The 18,236-nt window shown below is 43.9% G+C and overlaps 1 protein-coding gene across 3 annotated transcripts in view; it reads left to right on the forward strand.

The window, feature by feature from the left end:
• Positions 1-18,236, forward strand: part of vac14 (vac14 homolog (S. cerevisiae)) — a 214,195-nt gene that overhangs the window by 127,910 nt on the left and 68,049 nt on the right. Inside the window, exon 16 of one of the 3 annotated variants that reach the window (XM_055648698.1) lies at positions 10,636-10,929. The exons of the other annotated variants lie outside the window; for them this stretch is intronic. Coding sequence (XP_055504673.1) covers positions 10,636-10,864 — 229 coding nt within the window. The 3' untranslated portion in view covers positions 10,865-10,929. Of the gene's footprint in view, positions 1-10,635; positions 10,930-18,236 lie in introns of those variants that run through there. 3 annotated transcript variants of the gene reach the window in all.

Below are 18,236 nucleotides of genomic sequence, written 5' to 3' on the forward strand. Positions count from 1 at the left end.
AAGTGGCAGGCGGCTGGCGAGTGTGAACCGCGAGAGAAGCAGATTACAAGGGACTCCTCGGTACAGTACCCTCCACGCCAAGTTCCCAATGTAGAGGGGCGGAATCCCTGCGTAGAACTCCCGCGACCAAAAGGCAACACTGACCGCCACTTTGTGTCTGGATGGTGGACCAGGGCGAGGAAGTGCAGGGAGCAGAGGAGGAATTTGTGTAGGAGACGCCTCCCTGCGTCTCGGAGGGAGATGAAGGGTGTCAAGGATAGGTGGTTCGGGTTGTGTGGGACCAGCTCCCGAGAAGGATTTTGGCGCCTGGGTCCAACGAGTACTTCCGGCTGAGCGGGGGTTTGCTCAGCCGCAGGTACTCCACACTTTCAAGCCTCCCCGACACTCAGTGGGGCGGGGCAAGGGCTGGCGGAGGGGGGCCCCAGTCGACTGCATCCGTTCCAGACTCTCAGCAGGTCCCGGTAGAAGCCAGGCATCCTCTGCAGGACATCACGGCTGACGCCCACCACCAGTACCCGCGTACCTCCTTGAAGGCAGCGACCCTATTGGAAAACGTGCGTTGCCATCACGTGCCACCTGGCAGGATGCCCAGAGTACAGGCATCTCTGCAGGGTTCTGAGGCGGTGAGCTGCCAGCTGGGTGCGAATGCACACCGCAACTGACCACCCTCATTGGTCGAGAGACTCGCCGCTGCAGAGACCCAGTGCTTTCCTCTGCCCTAGAAGAAGTCCACCAACTTCCTCTGGATGATCCCAGCAAAGGTGGCCGATGGAACCGATGTGGTCAATCAGTACCTGAGTATGGAGGCCACCAGTTGGTTAATGACCAACACGCTGAGGAGACCCAACCAGCGCCTCCCCCCCCCCCAGCCTCATGGTAAGCTGATCCAGAAGAGTAAGGTGCATGGAATCTATGGTGACCTAGTAGTGTGGATTCAGACCTGGCTGCACATAGAAGATTACAGTGGTGGAAGGGCATTATTCTGACTGAAGGTCCATGACCAGTGATGTTCTGCAGGGATCAGTCCTGGAATCTCTTATTTGTGGTACGTATGAATGATGTAAATGTTGGTGGGTTGGCTCGTTAATTAGAAACACACAAATTAGTAGAGTTGCAGGCAGCGTAGGTTGCTGTCAAAGGATAAAGTGACCTATAGATAAATTACATAAATGGAAAATGGAGTTTAAGCTGAGAAAGTATGAACTGTTGCACTTTTGAAAGTCCAATGTAGTGGAAAAATGTATAGTTAATGGCAGGACCTTTCACAATGTATGCTTACAATCTTATGCAATGTATTTCATAATCTTATGCTTCAAATAGTTCCCTGAAAGTAGCAGCACATATAGATAAAATGGTAAAGAGGAGGTCTGGTGTGCTTACCTCCATTGGGCAGGAACTTGAGTGTAAGAGTCAGGACATCTTGCAGCAGTTTTGTGAAACTTCAGTTTGGCCACATTTGGAAGGTTGTGTTCTGCTCTGGTCACCCCATTTCAAGAAGGATGTGGAGACTTTGGTGAGGGTGCAGAAGAGATTTACCAGAATGCTGTCTGTATTAGAGGGTACTAGCTAACTGGAGAGGTTTAAGAGAACTGAATTGTTTTCTCTGAAACGTCGGATGCTGAGGGGAGACATGAAAGACGTTGATAAAATTATGAGTGGCAAGGATAAGGTAAGTAGTCAGAAACTGTATCCCAGGGTGGAAATGTCAAATACTAGAGGGCATAACTTTATGGTGAGTGGAGGAAAATTTAAAGCAGATGTGCAGGGCAAGTATTTCACACACACGAGTGATGAGTGTCCAGAGCTGCTGCCAGATGTGGTGGTGGAAGTGTATATTATAGTGGTGTTTAAGAGGCTTTTAGGTAAACATATGTATATGCAGGGATTTTAGGGATAAGGATTATGTGCAAGCAGAGGGGTTAGTTTAACTTGGCATCATGTTTAGCACAGATGTCGTGGGCCTGTTTCTATGCTCTACTGTTTTCTACATGAACATTTATTCTGAATCAATGCTCCTAGTTCTATATTCCCTGACAATGGGGAACGTTAACCCACAGTTCTCTTTCAGAACCATAACTGCTGTAATACAGTTACATGTAATAGTCCAACTCGCTCAGTCCTTACTCATAAATCAATCCCTTCATCTCACAACCTAGAGCATTTTCTCTGAATTGCCATCTGTGCAAGTATATTCCTACTTCCTCCAATCCTCCCAGAGTTGTTTTATACAGCTCTCCTTGCAATGAAGGCTAATATCCCTTAGCATTCCCAATTGCTTGTTATACCTGCATCGATTTTTCGGTGTCTCATTTACAAGATTCTCTATACTGTGGTATTTTTGTAGGTAGACAAAGGTGCTGGAGAAACTCAGCGGGTGCAGCAGCATCTAAGGAGCGAAAGAAATAGGCAACGTTTCGGGCCAAAACCCTTCTTCAGTGGCATTTTTGTAGTCTCTTCATTCATTTGACTTTTTATTCTTTCAACCATAGTGGGCAACTTTGCATTATATTTCCTATGTTATATTATCTATCAATATTTTTGCCTGCTTGTTTAATCTGGCAGCACAGTTTAGTTTAGAGATACAGCGCGGAAACAGGCCCTTCGGCCCACCAGGTCCGTGCTGACCAGCGATCCCCGCACATTAGCACTATCCTACACCCACTAGGGACAATGTTTACATATACCAAGCCAATTAACCTACAAACCTGTACATCTTTGCAGTGTGGGAGGAAACCTAAGATCTCGGAGAAAACCGATTCAGGTCACAGGGAGAACATACAAACTCCGTACAGACAGCACCCGTGGTTGGGATCGAACCCGGGTCTCCGGCGCAGACTTAGCTGTAAGGCAGCAACTCTACCGCTGTGCCACCAGAGTTGTTGAGAATGTGGGCAGAATAAAATGATATTAATATAGTATTAGTGTAAGGGGATAGTTGATGGTCAGCACAATATCTGTGGGCCGAAGGGTCTGTTTTGGTGCAGTTTTTTCTATTACTCTAATACAAATTAATGTCCCTCAGCAGACTCTCTATCCACTTCATGACTTGCTTTCCCACCCATCTTTGGGCCATCAACAAATTTATCTGCAGTGCACCTTGCCTTCATTTACACCATTTATATTGATTGCAAATAGTGACGACCCCTGCACTGAGCACTGCAGCCGCCCAGCGGTTACAGCGGCTATCAACCTGAAAATGGCCCTTTTATCTCAACTCTTTTCAGTCAGCTAGACAGTCTCTTATCCCTGTTAATGTCTGAACCCTATGCAATGGATAGTGTTCATTCATGAGGCACCTTGAATTTCCTTTTGCAAATCCGAATACAGCATATCTACTGGTTCCTTTTTATCCTCCCTACTCATTACATACTCAAAACCCCAATCAATTTCCTTTCTCAAAATTTGTAGATTGCTTAATTGTAATATTTTTTTCTGAATTTCATGCTGCTATTTCCACAATTCAATGTTTTTGCTGTATGGACGGGATGCTAAACTGGCATTTGGATCCTTGCTTTACATCTCCTCCTTGTATTTTACGTTTTCTAATCTGTTGGAGCTTTTCCAGAACCTTTGAGTCACACAGTTGTGCAACTGGTAGAACTACTACCTGAAGATCCGGCGACCCCGCTTCAACTCTTACCACTGGTGCTGTCAGTATACAGTTTGCGTGAACCCTCTGTGACTGTGTGGGTTACCCCGGGGGTCCTCCAGTTTCCTCCCACATCCCACAATGTGCTAATTGGCCTCTGCGAATTGCCCCCCGTGTGTGTCGGTGGGTCTGGGGGGTGGAGTTGGAATCACTGGAGACGGTCTTGGAGGGGAGGATGCTCCTCAAACTGTGGAGCATCTTGGACAATACAGCTCACCCCCTCCATGACACACTGGTCAACCTGAGGAGCACCTTCAGCTACAGACTGGTTCCACCAAAATGCAGCACAGAACACCACAGGAGATCCTTTTTCCCTGTGGCTATCAAACTGTACAACTTCCGTCCTGGGGTAGACCGACTCCTCGCCCCCTCGCCAATCTTTGCACATCCCAAATCCTGGACTTTCCACTCGTCACTTAAATATCATGTTTCATGTACCTTCTTGTGTTGGCAGAACAATTTCCTTCCTGGGCTAAATAAAGGTCTATCGTATCTTTTCGTAGTTGGTGGGTGATAGGATTGCCGAGTATTTGATAGGAATAGGTTGTCGGGAAATTAGTGGAGGAATGGGATTTGTACGTGAACCACCATAGGCTGCTTGGGCCGAACAATATCTTCCTACGTTGTAAAGAACTATGGAATATATGACGTGTGGGGAATTTTTAAGATTGCAACCAATGGATCCACCTTCATTGCTGCCGTTCCCTATACTATTTGGCATCAGATGCAAGGGATTTATCTGTCTATTGTACCATTCCTTTACATAGTACTTTGTCTCTGATAATTGTTTCAAATACTTCCGCTCCTTATGTCACTTGTTTTTTGACTGTTCCTGGGATTGTTCTGCCTGCTTCCCTTAATTTCATAATGCATGGCTGTCTACCCAATACAAAATAGATCAATGTATATCATGAAGCATTCAGTTTATCCTGCATTACCTCCCTTTAGGCATTATATCACTTGAACTCATATTACTGTGCTCAGAAGCTTAAACATCGAAGGCCAGCAAAAGAACCCGAAAGGAGATATTGTGTTTGACATTTCCCCCGTGGGTGCTTAGTTATTCTCCATGGATTTGGAATAAATCCATTTAATGAGCCCCAGATACTGGATTAGAAGCTTGACAAATAGGTCAATGTTTCCTGCCCCTCTTAATCATGTCATGCACAAAACACAGCGGCATCTCTAGTTGATGAACAAAGCTGTGCTGTGTATCTTGATATTTTATTCCAACTCTAAAATATTATAGAATCTTATCCTGAAATTATATTAAAATTATTTATCTTAAAATTAATCTGTACTGCCTCCTATGCACAAAGCTGATTACAACTCAGCCTCAATTCATCTAGCTTTCGTTTTTGACATCTAGTCACCATGACATGACCATGTCAGTTGTTATCCCCCCACCTGTGCAGGTTTATTCTTTGATTCCAGCAGACTAGAGTGACCCTTGTTCACTTGGCGTCAAATTGGAAGCAAACAACTGGTGACATTTGGAATATTTCCGTTTTGAGTTTGCTTGTTCTGAATTCTAGTCCAATACTGGCGTGGCAGGAATCCACTGTGATTGTTCAAGGAAGTCAAGGCATTTCTCTCACTTTGTATGCAACTCCTTAAAGATTTTCCGTGACTATTCCATTTAAAACTAGCAACAAGATCTACACCAAGTTCCTGCCTAAATTTCCATTCATTTCCACATAAATCTTGACCAAACTCATGATAACCTCTTGACAACTATTTTTTCCATTGACGGTCACCCCCCACAACTGGATCCCTTCCTCCCTCCAGTTCATGGGGATCCCAGGAAACGTCCTCCAAAAAAAATTACATCAGGAATAGAAACACTCTGAGGCCAGAGTATTATAACTGAGTTATTCAGAAATGACTGATGAAATTATTGACATTTACATGGACTTTCAAAGGTATTTGATGGAATACCTCATAATAAACAATAGCACCATTGAAGATCTTGAGTATATATGCTCAAAATGTGCATGAATGTTCCAGGGAATGTAGTCTTTGTGCTGTCTGATGAAATAGAATATATAAGTCAGGACAATTTAAACGTGAAAAAGGTGTGAACCGATGGTTTTGGAAAGGAATTAACGTCTATATATATTACTAAAACTCTCATCTTGTTTGTTTGTATGCGTGCATGGACATGATATCCCAAAACTCTGCCAAATGGTACACGATAGCGCTACAATTTTTGGCCCACCTTACTCACCATTGTCCTTGGATGTAAATGAAACACGTTTTGTTTGGATTGATGTGATATTTTACAAGTTATTGACATTTTAAACTTTACAAAAAACACTTTTCCACTTGCCCTGCCCGTCAGCAACGGGGGTGGGGGGGGAGGGGGGGGCATAGGGGGAGAGAGGGGGGGATGGGGGAGGTAGGGCGTGGGGATAGAGGGAGAGGAGGGAGAATGGGGAAGAAGGGGGGATAGATGGAGAGGAGGGCAGTGGGGGAGGTGAAGAGGGAGAGTGGGGGTTGGTGTGGGGGGAGGTGAATGGGGAAGGAGGGGGATAGAGAGAAAGGAGGGGGGTAAGGAGGGGAATGGGTTATGGAGGGAGGGAGTGACATGGTAGGGGAAAGGAGAGGGAGGGAGGGAGGTATTGGGGAGGGGAGGAGGAGAGGAGAAAGAAGAGGGTGAAGCGGTATGAGAAGGAGTGCTGGGGGATGAGAGGAAATTGAGGAGGATAGGGGTAGGAAGAGGGATGGCAAGGTAAAGGAGGGGAGAGGGGAAGAGGAAGGTGGGGATGGAGGGGGTAGGTGGAGGAAGCAGAGAAGGGTTGGTGGAGGGTGGGGAGAGGGGGGATAATGGAGGAGGGGAATAGGGGACTGAAGAGGGAGAGTGAGATGCGTTCACATCGATCTTATATTTTACAAGTTATTGCCATTTTAAACTTTAAAAATGTCAGCCGCACCTGCGCAGTTGGGGGCTATGGGTGAGTGGTGGAACTTCTTCAAAATATGAGAACATCTTCATATTCTTCAAAATATGAGAACATCCCCACTTCCCATAACATTTGCAACCCAGAAAGTGGGGCAAGCACACATTAGATCCATGGTTTAAACCTTTTATAAATCTTTGGTTAGGTTATAGATACCAGAGCTGGTAATTGTTGGAGTAAGATCATTTTCACTATAGCCAGGGGAGGATGAGAATGTAGTGAGTTATGATCTGAACTATACTGTCTGAATTGCTGCTGAAACTATATGCAACACCAGTATTCAAAAGAAAGATATTGATATCTCACCTTTCAGAAACGATGAGAATAACAGTCAGTGATCTATTCTTTGGGTGTAAATAATTTGAGTGCAATTCAGCTACTGAAGAAGGCAGCTGAATCGTGCACATCAAATTCTCACAAAAGAATGGGATAATCAGATTAACATCGTACGACACTGCAACGTACGATTGGATTTTGCGCTCAAGTCTCAGGTAGGAATCGAACCCTCGAACGTCTGACTGAGGCTGCTACAAATGAACGATGAGAAGGGGTATTCCTGAAGTAGCTGGCAAGAGCACAATGGGTTGAATGACTCCCATGCTGTTATTCTGTCAGCAATTCTAATGGCTAAAATGATCAGGTGGTAAGGAAACCTACTGTAAATCTAAAAGGCTAGAAAACCTTTTGAAAGCCAGGTCCCTGTATATCCAGATAATCATTGAGTGTGGTCCAGTCTTGGTGCAAGTAAACTTCCCATTGCAGAGCTTCACAGCTCTTAGTCATGGCTTTGCCATTATTTTCCTGTGAATTCACTCATGTGAATGCACAGGAGGCCAGTCATAAGCAGCTCTTTCCTGGCTGAGATTAGTTGACCCACGGTGGGTCTGGCATCACATCTGCAGTTTGTATCATTTTGCAGCCAATGCGAGCTTGAAACACATTGTGGCTTTGTGAACCTTAGTTTAATATTAAATGAGCCAAAAATCATGATGAATGTTAATCTTTGGTCGCAGGGAAGCTATGAGTATTAAATCGTTTATCACCGTAACTGTGATAAACAAAGTGACAACGTAATTAGTGCCAGCTGCCTTGATGATGGCCGTATAGTGCTGACACAAGGAACATATTTACATAGCAAAATGCATCTTGCCAGTATTGCACATTGGTCCAGAAAATCTGATGACTGCCTTTGCACGTAAAGTCTATTTTGAGCTAAATCTCGCACATGAGGGCATAAAATATCAACCATCCTTTTTAACCTCCACAGATGCTGACTAACCCCCGGGTTCCTCCAGCAACTAGGTTTTTTCTCACAGTTATGTTTTTCTTACTTGCAATGCTGTGGAAATGGAAAAAGAATTGAAAATCGTGTTTCACCTATCATTCCTATTGAACATGAAACTCTTTGGGATTGTAGATGAGATTCCAAAATAAGGCTAGTGAACTACTAGGATTTTATACTGGAACTGTGTTATTGTGAGGTCAAGGGGGTTCAAGATGTTTAGATGCCGTATACTGCTGCATGCACAAAATAGGCAGATGCTCCCACATACATTGTACCTACTATAGCACAAAGCCACGTCAGCAGGTTGGTGTGTTCATTGTTGTTGCAGGCCGGGGTGTGTGTGCGGTTGGTGCACAGCAGCAGGTACACCTCGGTGAATAGATTCACCATTGTCTACTATGTAGCAGCATGGTCTTTGGCCAGCTGAGTACAAATATATTTGAAGACCTCACCCAGCACCAAACTCATGATGTAATGAGCAGAAGCGATTTCCACCCTCCTGTATGCTTAGGAGAAGGCAGGCACGGGTTATTGATCAGCCATGATCACAATGAATGGTGGTGCAGGCTCGAAGGGTCGAATGGCCTCCTCCTGCACCTATTTTCTATGTTTCTATCAGATATGCTTATCCACATTATTGCAAATAATTAAAATAACTTTTGGTACTGCAAGAAGTGGTTCTAATTGGCCAGTCCCACTTAGGCGACTTTTTAGGCGACTGCAGGAGACTATGCAGTCGCCACATGTTCGCGGGTGGTTGCCGGGGAGTCGCCTTCATGGTCGTGACGTGTTCCCGCATTCTGGGAACTAGTCGTGGCTTCATTATGGTTGCTGCCAATTTTTCAACATGATGAAAAATTGGCGGCAACCAGAATGAAGCCGCCATGGAGAGTAGCGAGAATTCTCGTGCTGTAGGTGGGTTGCCAAGAGGTCCTAGTGGGTTTCCAGGAGGTCGAAGTTTTGAAAGCGGCTTGATCGACCTGTCTCATGATGTGTTATGGAGTTACTGTAGATTCGGAAATCTACAATCAAAAATTCTCCCTTACCACACACTCAATCAAGCCCAATTTTCTCAGTTTATGATCATTGTTGGCTCGTTACCTTTATTTTCTTGCTGACACGAAACTGCAGATGCTGGAATCTAAGTCAAAAAACAGTGCTGAAGGAACTCAGCAGGCCAGGCAGCAGCTTCGGTGGGAAATAGACAGATGATGTTTCGAGTCTGCAGAAGGGTCTTGACCTGAAATGTCACCCGTGTGCCTTTATTTTCTATTGGAGCCTATTGGCCTTGTTCTGCCCTGCTTTGCCACTCAACATGATCATGGCCAATCATATACAGTGCACTCCATAATGTTTGGGACAAAGGCCCATAATTTATTTATTTGCCTCTTTACTCCACAATTTGAGATTTGTAATGTATTTCTGTTCATGAAGTCTTTTGCGGACAGTGGTCATTGACATATCCACACCTGTCTCCTGAAGTGTTTCGAATTTGTCGGACAGGTGTTTGGGGATTTTTCTTTATTATAGAGATAATTCTTCTGTCTTCAGCTGTGGAGGTCTTCCTTGGCCTGCCAGGCCCTTTACGGTTTGTAAGCTCACCAGTGCTCTCTTTCTTCTTAATGAGGTTCCAAACAGTTGATTTTGGTAAGCCTAATGTTTGGCTGATGTCTCTAACAGTTTTAGTCTTGTTTCTCAGTCTCATAATGGCTTCTTCGACTTTCATTGGCACAACTTTGGTCCTCATGTTGATAAACTGCAATAAACGTTTCCGAAGGTGATGGAAAGACTGGAGGAAAGATGAGGTGCTGGGAGCTCTCTTATACCCGCATGAATGTAGCATTTAAACACACCTGAGCAATTACAAACACCTGTGAAGCCATGAGTCTCAAACATTATGTGCCCTGAAATGGGGGGACTATGTATAAACACAGTTGTAATTTCTACATGGTGAAACCAAAATGTATAAAAAATACCCTTTAATAAAATCTGACAATGTGCACTTTAACCACATGTTATTTTTTCTATTACAAATCTCAAATTGTGGAATACAGAGGCAAACAAATAAATGATGGGTCTTTGTCCCAAACATTATGGAGGGCACTGTATCTCATACCATATTCCTATTCTCTCCCCATACAACTCAAAAAATGTTTTTACTGGCAGCTTAAATCAAACATTCCCTAAGAAAGGTGCAGTTAATGTTTCGGATTAATGACCGTTCATCTGATTTAGTGCCTTTTATCTGATTGCTCAAGTTATATGACTAAGATAGAGTCATAAGGTAGATCCAGGAGAGCCGAGCTGGCGGGTGTATCCAGGGGAGCCGCGACCCATAGAACAAGGGCCTGCCCGGAGGGTCCAGCTTGCCTGTTGGAGACCATGGACTAGCACACCCGGTAGGCCCGACTCACTCGCGGGAGACCAGGGACTGGCTCGCAACGGACGGTGGGTCTGCATCGCAGACCAGAACCTGCCTGGTAGGCCCAGCCCACCCGCCGCACACCAGGATTCGTCTGCCATGGACAGAGGACCCACAAAGGAGGAAGATAACTGAACTTTATTGCCTTCCATCACGGTGAGGAATGTTGATTCCACTGTGGTGGATGTTTATGTTAAAATTATTGTGTATTGCATTCTTTTTTTACTTGATTGGCTATATGGTAACTCAAATATCACTGGACCTTAATTGGAGCATGTGACAATAAATGTGAACTTGAACTTGGTTTGCCGGTAAACAGACCAGCAGCTGGAGGGAGTGCATGGCTCGACGGGGGAGTGGGCCACTGGAAGCCCTGCAACAACCTGTGGCTCAGCTCGACTGGGCACCGCTCCAAGAGGCCGAGCACATGGACCGGAAGCGGTGGAGCAGAGGCGCAGGACACCAACGTCACGCTTGGACAAGCCAACGCCACCAGGACAATGGACCTTCATGCTCAGGTCAAGACCATGTCACTTACAACAACTTAGACTTGATAATGGCTCCAAACTGGCAATTCTGTATACTCTCTCCGTGTACTACTGCTATACACTTGTACTGTATTTTAGATACTCATCTAACATGTATCTCAGTGCTTATATATAGTGATACTTGGACTGAATTGTGTACAAAAATGAATTTCACAAAATGAATGTGACAAATAAAGAACTATGTAATAAAGTACCATGTAAAGATTGCAGTTATGAATATAAGCCCAAGCAGACCTGATGGATTTAATGGGGGAAATGATTGAAACGTAAATATAACCAAGGGAAAACAGTAGATATAAAAATGACATACAAGGATTGGCAGTTCAAACCACACAGTTTAACTTCAGTCTTGCTGTCTGTTTTATTTTGTATATGTGGGGCACAGTTTTATTTCATTTATTTAATTAACACAAGGAACTGCCTTTGTTGGTGTACAAAAAAACCCCACCGTGCTGGAGTACCTCAACAGGTCAGGGAGCATTTCTGAAGAACATGGATAGATTTCACTTTGGGTCGGGACACCTTTTGGTGAGATAGCTGGAAGAGAGGTAGGGATAGGACAAAGCCAGACAGTTTTTGTTTTAATAGTCAGGTGGTTGGACAAAAGCCCCCTCTTCCTTGTGCCCATCTGGTTTCACACCCATTTCTCTTATTTCCCCTCCCCCTAGCATCTTCCACCTATATTCCAGCTTTCTATTCCCCCTTCGACCCCCCCCTCCCCCACCCCATTCACCAATCCCCACCATCACACAATCAGTCAGAAGAAGTCTGATCCAAAACATCACCTATTCATGTTCTCCAGAGATGCTGCCTAATCCACTAAATTAGTCCAGCACAATGTGTCACTTTGTTTTTTATTTCATTGCAGTTATTCAGGCAGCTGGTTGCAAGCAGATGATGGTTAATGTGTAACCAGATCTGCATTGAACACTTAATTTGTGTAATCACTTGGCTCTTTGTTGAATGATTTACTGCTTATTATCAGGAGATATGCTATTAACATATCAAGGATGGGTTTGAGGGATATAATTGAATCTTCAGGTTCAAATGTCACACAAGCAAGTCAGACTTCATTCTCAAGGGTTTTTGTTGTCAAAGAGATTGCTAGCTTTGTTAGTATTCCCCAGTGGTGCTGCATCTAGCTCTACCCATGTCTTTAATGGTAAGTCAACATTTCATCACAGTCAGGGATTACACTTTGTACAGGAAGGAACTACAGATGCTGGTTTAAAACGAAGATAGACACAAAATGCTGGAGTAACTCCAGCATCTCTGGAGAGAAGGAATGGGTGACGTTTCGGGTCGAGATCCTTCTTCAGTCTGAACAGAGATGCTGCCTTTCTCGCTGAGTTACTGCAGCATTTTGTGCCTATCTTCAAATTACATTTTGTGTGTTAAAGAACAATCATTATGTAAAACAAGTCAGTTGTAATGATTTGCCACAAGATGCCATCGTAACAGTTGGTAAATTCAGTATTGAATGTGAAGAAGACTGAGTGGAATATCACAATTATAACTACTGCCAATTCACCATCTTGCAATACTTCGAGGCACGCTATCCAGGTTCCAGAAGAATAGAATCGCTAGACTACAGCTAGGTGGGTTTTGGGTTTGTAGTGGGCATAGTACAGACAATTCATGTATTTGACCTTATAATTGAACATCTAAAATATAAATTAGCAATTTGGATGGAGTAACTGGTTCCAGAATAGCTGGCCAAGTCTTTCCATAAAGTGAATTGTTGTTTACTTATCATTGTGATGTTAAAATCTTCCCTTAAACTGCCATTGGATTAACAAGGCAGGTTGTTTTTATTGATATTTTGTCGGTCGCAAGAACGACAACTAAGTTTTATCAACTTATTTATTTCGAAAATAACTTCTTAGTTCACAGGTCCTTACAAACACGTCTGGCCACAACGGTGGTCAGCACACAACTGTCTCGCGAGAGCGAAACCGCGCAAAAACAGTAGCCCCTCTCGAGTCATGTGACCGCGGCTTCCGAACGCCGGGTTCGATACCTGCGTGCGCAAGCAGGCGCTACAATATGATATTTCTGCCACTTGGCCTTGACTTCACACCCTTTCCTGTTGAATGATCATTGGCAGACTCCTCCACACGAGCACCAATACAAATCACAATTCCCAGTAACAATCTAACTTTTCCTCCCAACAACATCTGTTTTTTGTATCACAGGGATATATTAAATTTAAACCCATTGATTATTTTTTATTTGTAATCATAGTCTCTGAATGTAGTAAAAGAGAACTTCAGGAATAGGGTGAGTTAATTTATCCTGTTATATACTGGTCACAGTAGGGGGTTTCCCCACTTCTAATTCAGCAACACTTCTCTACGGCTGACATACTGTTAGCTCTTGGTTTTGGCATATTACCTGTTCAATGAATTTTGGTTTTGGATTTTCCACAAGTCTCCCAGATTGCAGTGTTCACCTGGGGAAAAAATTGGGAATTTATACGGCCTTGCGTATCTTGCAGAAAACACTGCTGATACAGTGGCAGCAATTTGTGCCGTTCCAATTCAAATCCCAGTTCTGGCTGCTCCCACAACTGTCCGCATGCCCTTCGTTTGCAACTGTGTTCTCTGAAGCCAAGAAATTATTTGGAATGTCCTGGTATCTGCTCCATCTATAATCTACAAAAACAAATAACATGCCTATTGGCTCCCAAAAAAATGGCTGCTTTGCTATATTTAAATGGACATTGGGCGAAAGAGTCTCACCTCTATTTCGATGGTGAAATGCTTTCAGCTACATCACCTCGGTGTGAAGCACTGCAATCACAGACTCCATTCTGCAGCATTCCTCAGTATCCTTCACACTCGGCAAAGTTTACAACGTGGCAAAAAATAGTGCCAACAGGAGCCATGGTGAAGCCAACAATGACTAGTGAACTGCCAGAGCTCACAGATGGCTTGTTCATCCTACCCGGGGCAGTATCCAAGTACAGTCTTCCACTGGGAAGCCACGACTAGTTGACCAGCAGTCCTAACACGGCACAGAGAATCCCTGACTGAAACTACCAGTCTCCACCCACAGAGTTCCTTTGAGACCCATTTTGGCGCTGGCTGTTGTAATTGTTGTGCGTGCATTCTCTGCTCTATTTCATGAAGAGTTCTGAAAGCAGAGGCAGGATTGGTGATCAGCTGAGTAGATGATTCAGACTTTTGCTTTCAAGTCCTGAACCTGCACGTGGGTAAAAGTGCAGGCTGCTCAGGCAGGAGTCTGTCTTGAAAAGTTTAGTGCCTCCTCGTCATGATCCAAAACCTGGTCATTTCTAGGATTTCTGTGGTATCCCCCTGATCCCACTTCATTAGATTTTCTTCAACTATGACAGTCTAGAGGCAACTTCCGAGAGGATGGCTTTTTAAGGCTTGAGGCCATGAAACTGTGGGGTTCTCCAGAATTCCCAAGCAGTAGTGCAGGCTGAGACTTTGAACACATTCGAGGGTGAAGTTGGTTGATCGGAAAGGAGATCAGGCATGAAAGTGGAGCTGAGCCATTATTAAATCAGCCATCATCTTACTCAGTGGTGGAACAAGCTTAAGGAGCCCTCAGGCCACCTCCTGTTCTTGTTTCTTACTTTTTATGAACTTACCCAGCTGGCAGGCTATCCAGTTGATGGCTTTCATTACTTCACAGTTGTTGACAGTGGCAAATTCTTTTCATAATCCCCCCCCCGGGTGTTTTTGTACGGTCCTCGATCTGATTCTGACATATTGCCTTTGGACTATTATTGCCTTTGCCCTCAATGTGTCCGAAAACTGTTATCAACGATGCATTGCTTTCAAACCGTACTCTGTTTCTGTGATAAATGATTTTGGATTATTTGTTCCAATACTTTATCCATTTTGTATCTGTGAATGCTTGGCTAGCTGATCATTTAATGAAATTAAAGTTGGTGCGTCGTGTCACAAAGTAGGTTTTGATCCAGAAGTGCCCTTTGGCCACTTTCGTTCAGCCAGCCAGAATAACAGGCTGAATCTTCCAGTCTGATCTCAGCACTAATGGCTAATTGCAGCTCTGTGGAGGTCGCAATGCAACATTACAGTGAGCCTTGAAAAAGGTAGCATCTTCACCCCTGCCTCATTGTGTACTCATGACCACTACACTGATGGATTCGTCATTTAATCCAAAGGAGCAGAATGAACCTCTCCGCCTCATCAGCTCTTGGACTTTGAAATCAGGACACTGAGTTCATGCTAATGTAAGCCAAATTCCACTGTATGTGAATGGGAGCAATTTGCTATTGAGCGAGAGATTTATAATAGTTTTAATTGTATTTTTATATTTTATTGTAAGGCAGGCACCAAGTGATTGTCGAATGTTTGTGAATGTCAAGGACACTGAAACATTCTTTAACAGTGATTGTTTTGACAGCCTTTGAACCTGAGGGCAGAGCCTTGGTGGCTGACAATGCTGCCTATGAGTGCTGCCCACAATCTGCTTCGAGGCTGCCCTCTGCCTCCCCAAATCACTGTGCCCACTGGAATAATCAGCATTGCCCAGGCGATCGTTTGGCAGTGGAAGGTATGCCTCAGTGTACCGATAGATGAGCCTCCAGGATTACCTTAATTAAAAGTATATCTTGTAAGTTATGTAGCAATTAATTCAGCAGAAAATTTGGAGGAGCATTGAAACTGTATGTTCATGACATTACTTTTTATTAAGAATATTTGAATGGGGTTAATAGGGCTGATGTACTAAGAAGACGAGCATGTAATTAAATATTTGAACTTAACCAACCTGGACTGACAGCTTTAGAATAAAACCTGGAACTTCTATTCCCTGGAGAGGTGATCTTATACAAATTTATGATCTCATGAGGGGCATAGATAAGGTGAATAGTGTCAGTCTTATCCCCAGGGCAGATAAGTCTAAAATTAGAGGGCTTCGGGCTAAGGTGAGGCAATAGATTTAAAAGGGATCTGAGGAGCAACTTTTCAGCACAGAGGGTGATGGATGTATGGAACAAATTGCCAATGGAAGTGGTGGAACCGGGTATAATTACAACATTTAAAAGACACATGGACCGGTTCATGGATACGAAAGGTGTAGAAGGATGAGGGTGAGGTGCAGGCAAGTGGGACTATGTCCGTTAGGCAACTTGGTCGGCATGGACAAGTTGGGCCTAAGGGCTTTTCCATGCTATATATAGTAGCTTTTTGAATCTTATTAGACATGGTGTCATTAAAAAAGTGCAGCGGTGCATTGTTTCCATGAAGCATGACTGCTAGTTGTTGAGATTAGATTATAACGTAGAAAAAACATAATTTTTCCAGTCTATCTATTTCTCTCCCTCTGGCACTTTGTCATACCTTCTTTCACGACTCGAGCTCCTGTTAACGAAGCTGGGCATCTATGCTTTGACAGAGGGTTCCGGTTGCAAACCCTATCATTTTCTGTATCCTTTGGTTTTGTAGCCACCTTAAACACCCAAGGGAAACCTGGAAAGTGAGGAGCAACATTGATGGACTTAAATTCCTTCATTATATTTCTCCCTGATCAAACAGAATTTATTCAATCCCATGGTCTTCTCCAGAAGATGACAACTATAAATAACAATTTGTGACACATTCTTCTGTATTAATGATTACTATGAATAGCTCCAAAATGTGCTAAACTTGAACATTCAAATGCAGCACCAATTGAAATGCAGGTCCCATAGGAGCAAATGACAAACTACGTCAGACCGCAACTGTTTTGGGAATATGGCCAGTCATCATTTTCTGGTGGAGACCCTGCATCTTGACTGCCTTTTTTTTTAATGGTGGAGAGCATGTGAGATAAAGTTGAGGAGGGACTAGACAAGGGAAACAGGGTAGAAACATTTGGAGATGGGGTCAGTGGGGCAAGAGCAGTTAGTAATAATGGGCCTGTTGGGGCAGGCTTGTTTATGCATCTTGAGTAGGAGATTTTAAAAATGGGCAGTATGGTGTTGGGGAATGTCAAGTTAGAGGCTGTGGAGGGGAGATCTTCTGAAGTGATGGGGTCTGTGATGGTATGGGAGACAGTAGCATGGTGATCATTGGTTGGGTCATGGTCCAGATGTAGGAATGAGGAAGAGTCAGAGAACTGCCTTCTTCCCTCTGCAAGGTAGAGATCAGCTCACTCCAGCACTGCCCTTGTCTCTGGTTTGAGGACAAGGTCGGGATTGATGTAGAATGTAAGGAGATATGTGTGCTCAGAGGGGGTAAGGTTGGAGCAGGTAAAGAGAATGGAGAGATCATGACAGTTGAAGTCATATTGGCAAATAGAATGAAAAAAGTTGAGAGAATAAAAGCCCAGAGGCAGTATCCAAGAGGAAGAGTAATATTGTAGATGGGTGAAAGAGTCAGCAGTAGTTTGGGGGGAGGGGAGATGGGGTGGTGGGGAGACAAAGGCTCTTTGCCAAAGAAGCAGGCATGAACGTGACAGAAGAAGAGTTCCCAGAACTTGTTGAGGTGCAGATGAAAGGGTGCAAAGATGAGGCCTTTGCTGAGGGTGGGCCACTCAGCATCAGAGAAGGGAGGCCAAAACTGGCAGGGATTGAGCTGGAGTCGGCTGTGGGATCAGAAGAGAGTAATGGGTGGGAGGACATGCCATGATTTTGCAAACACTGGAGATGGTTATTTCTTTTACACCTGAAACTTCAGAATTACTGATTGCTGCATTTCCTCATAATTCGAGCTGTGGGCTGAGCACGAGAGGAGAATTTAGTCTTTGATTGTCAGCATAAAAGTATAGTCTTTTGCACTCACCTCTGCTCATACAGTTCCAAATTATTCCGACAATGATTCCATCATTACATAATCCTTATATAACATAAATTGCATAAACTCGTAAAAACAATTTAGTCTTTTTCATATTTGCAAAGTAGATGCTTCCCACATTTTCATTAAGTAGTCTTCCACCCTCACTCGCTGAGGGCATAATTGAGCGGCTTTTCTAGATCCAAGGACAGAATCAAAAGCAAGTGAGCTGCAATCCAAGTATACCTCTGCAGAAATGCCATTTCCTGATGATGTCTCCCAATGCTTGCCCCACTCCCAGCCCCCATCCACATTCCAAGCAAATGCCTTCACCAGGTCAACCCTTTATTCCCAGAGGTTGCCACTGTTATCTGTGATCTCCACATTGCATAGACGCATAGAAATTCATGCAGCCGCCCCTCCTGTCACGACACATAAAACTGTTCAATCTACTGCAGTGCCAAGATACACAAACAACCTTTATAAACAATTATAAATGATGAAAACAATTATGTTCAAGTAAAATATACTGTTAAAGATAATCTTTGCAAATGGAGATAATTCTGTATTTGTGCTATCAGTCTGTTGTGTGTTCAAGGAAGAGGAACCTTGGGTTTTGCTTA

Source organism: Leucoraja erinacea, chromosome 17 (genome assembly GCF_028641065.1).
Source record: "Leucoraja erinacea ecotype New England chromosome 17, Leri_hhj_1, whole genome shotgun sequence".
NCBI classification, from domain to species: domain Eukaryota; kingdom Metazoa; phylum Chordata; class Chondrichthyes; order Rajiformes; family Rajidae; genus Leucoraja; species Leucoraja erinaceus.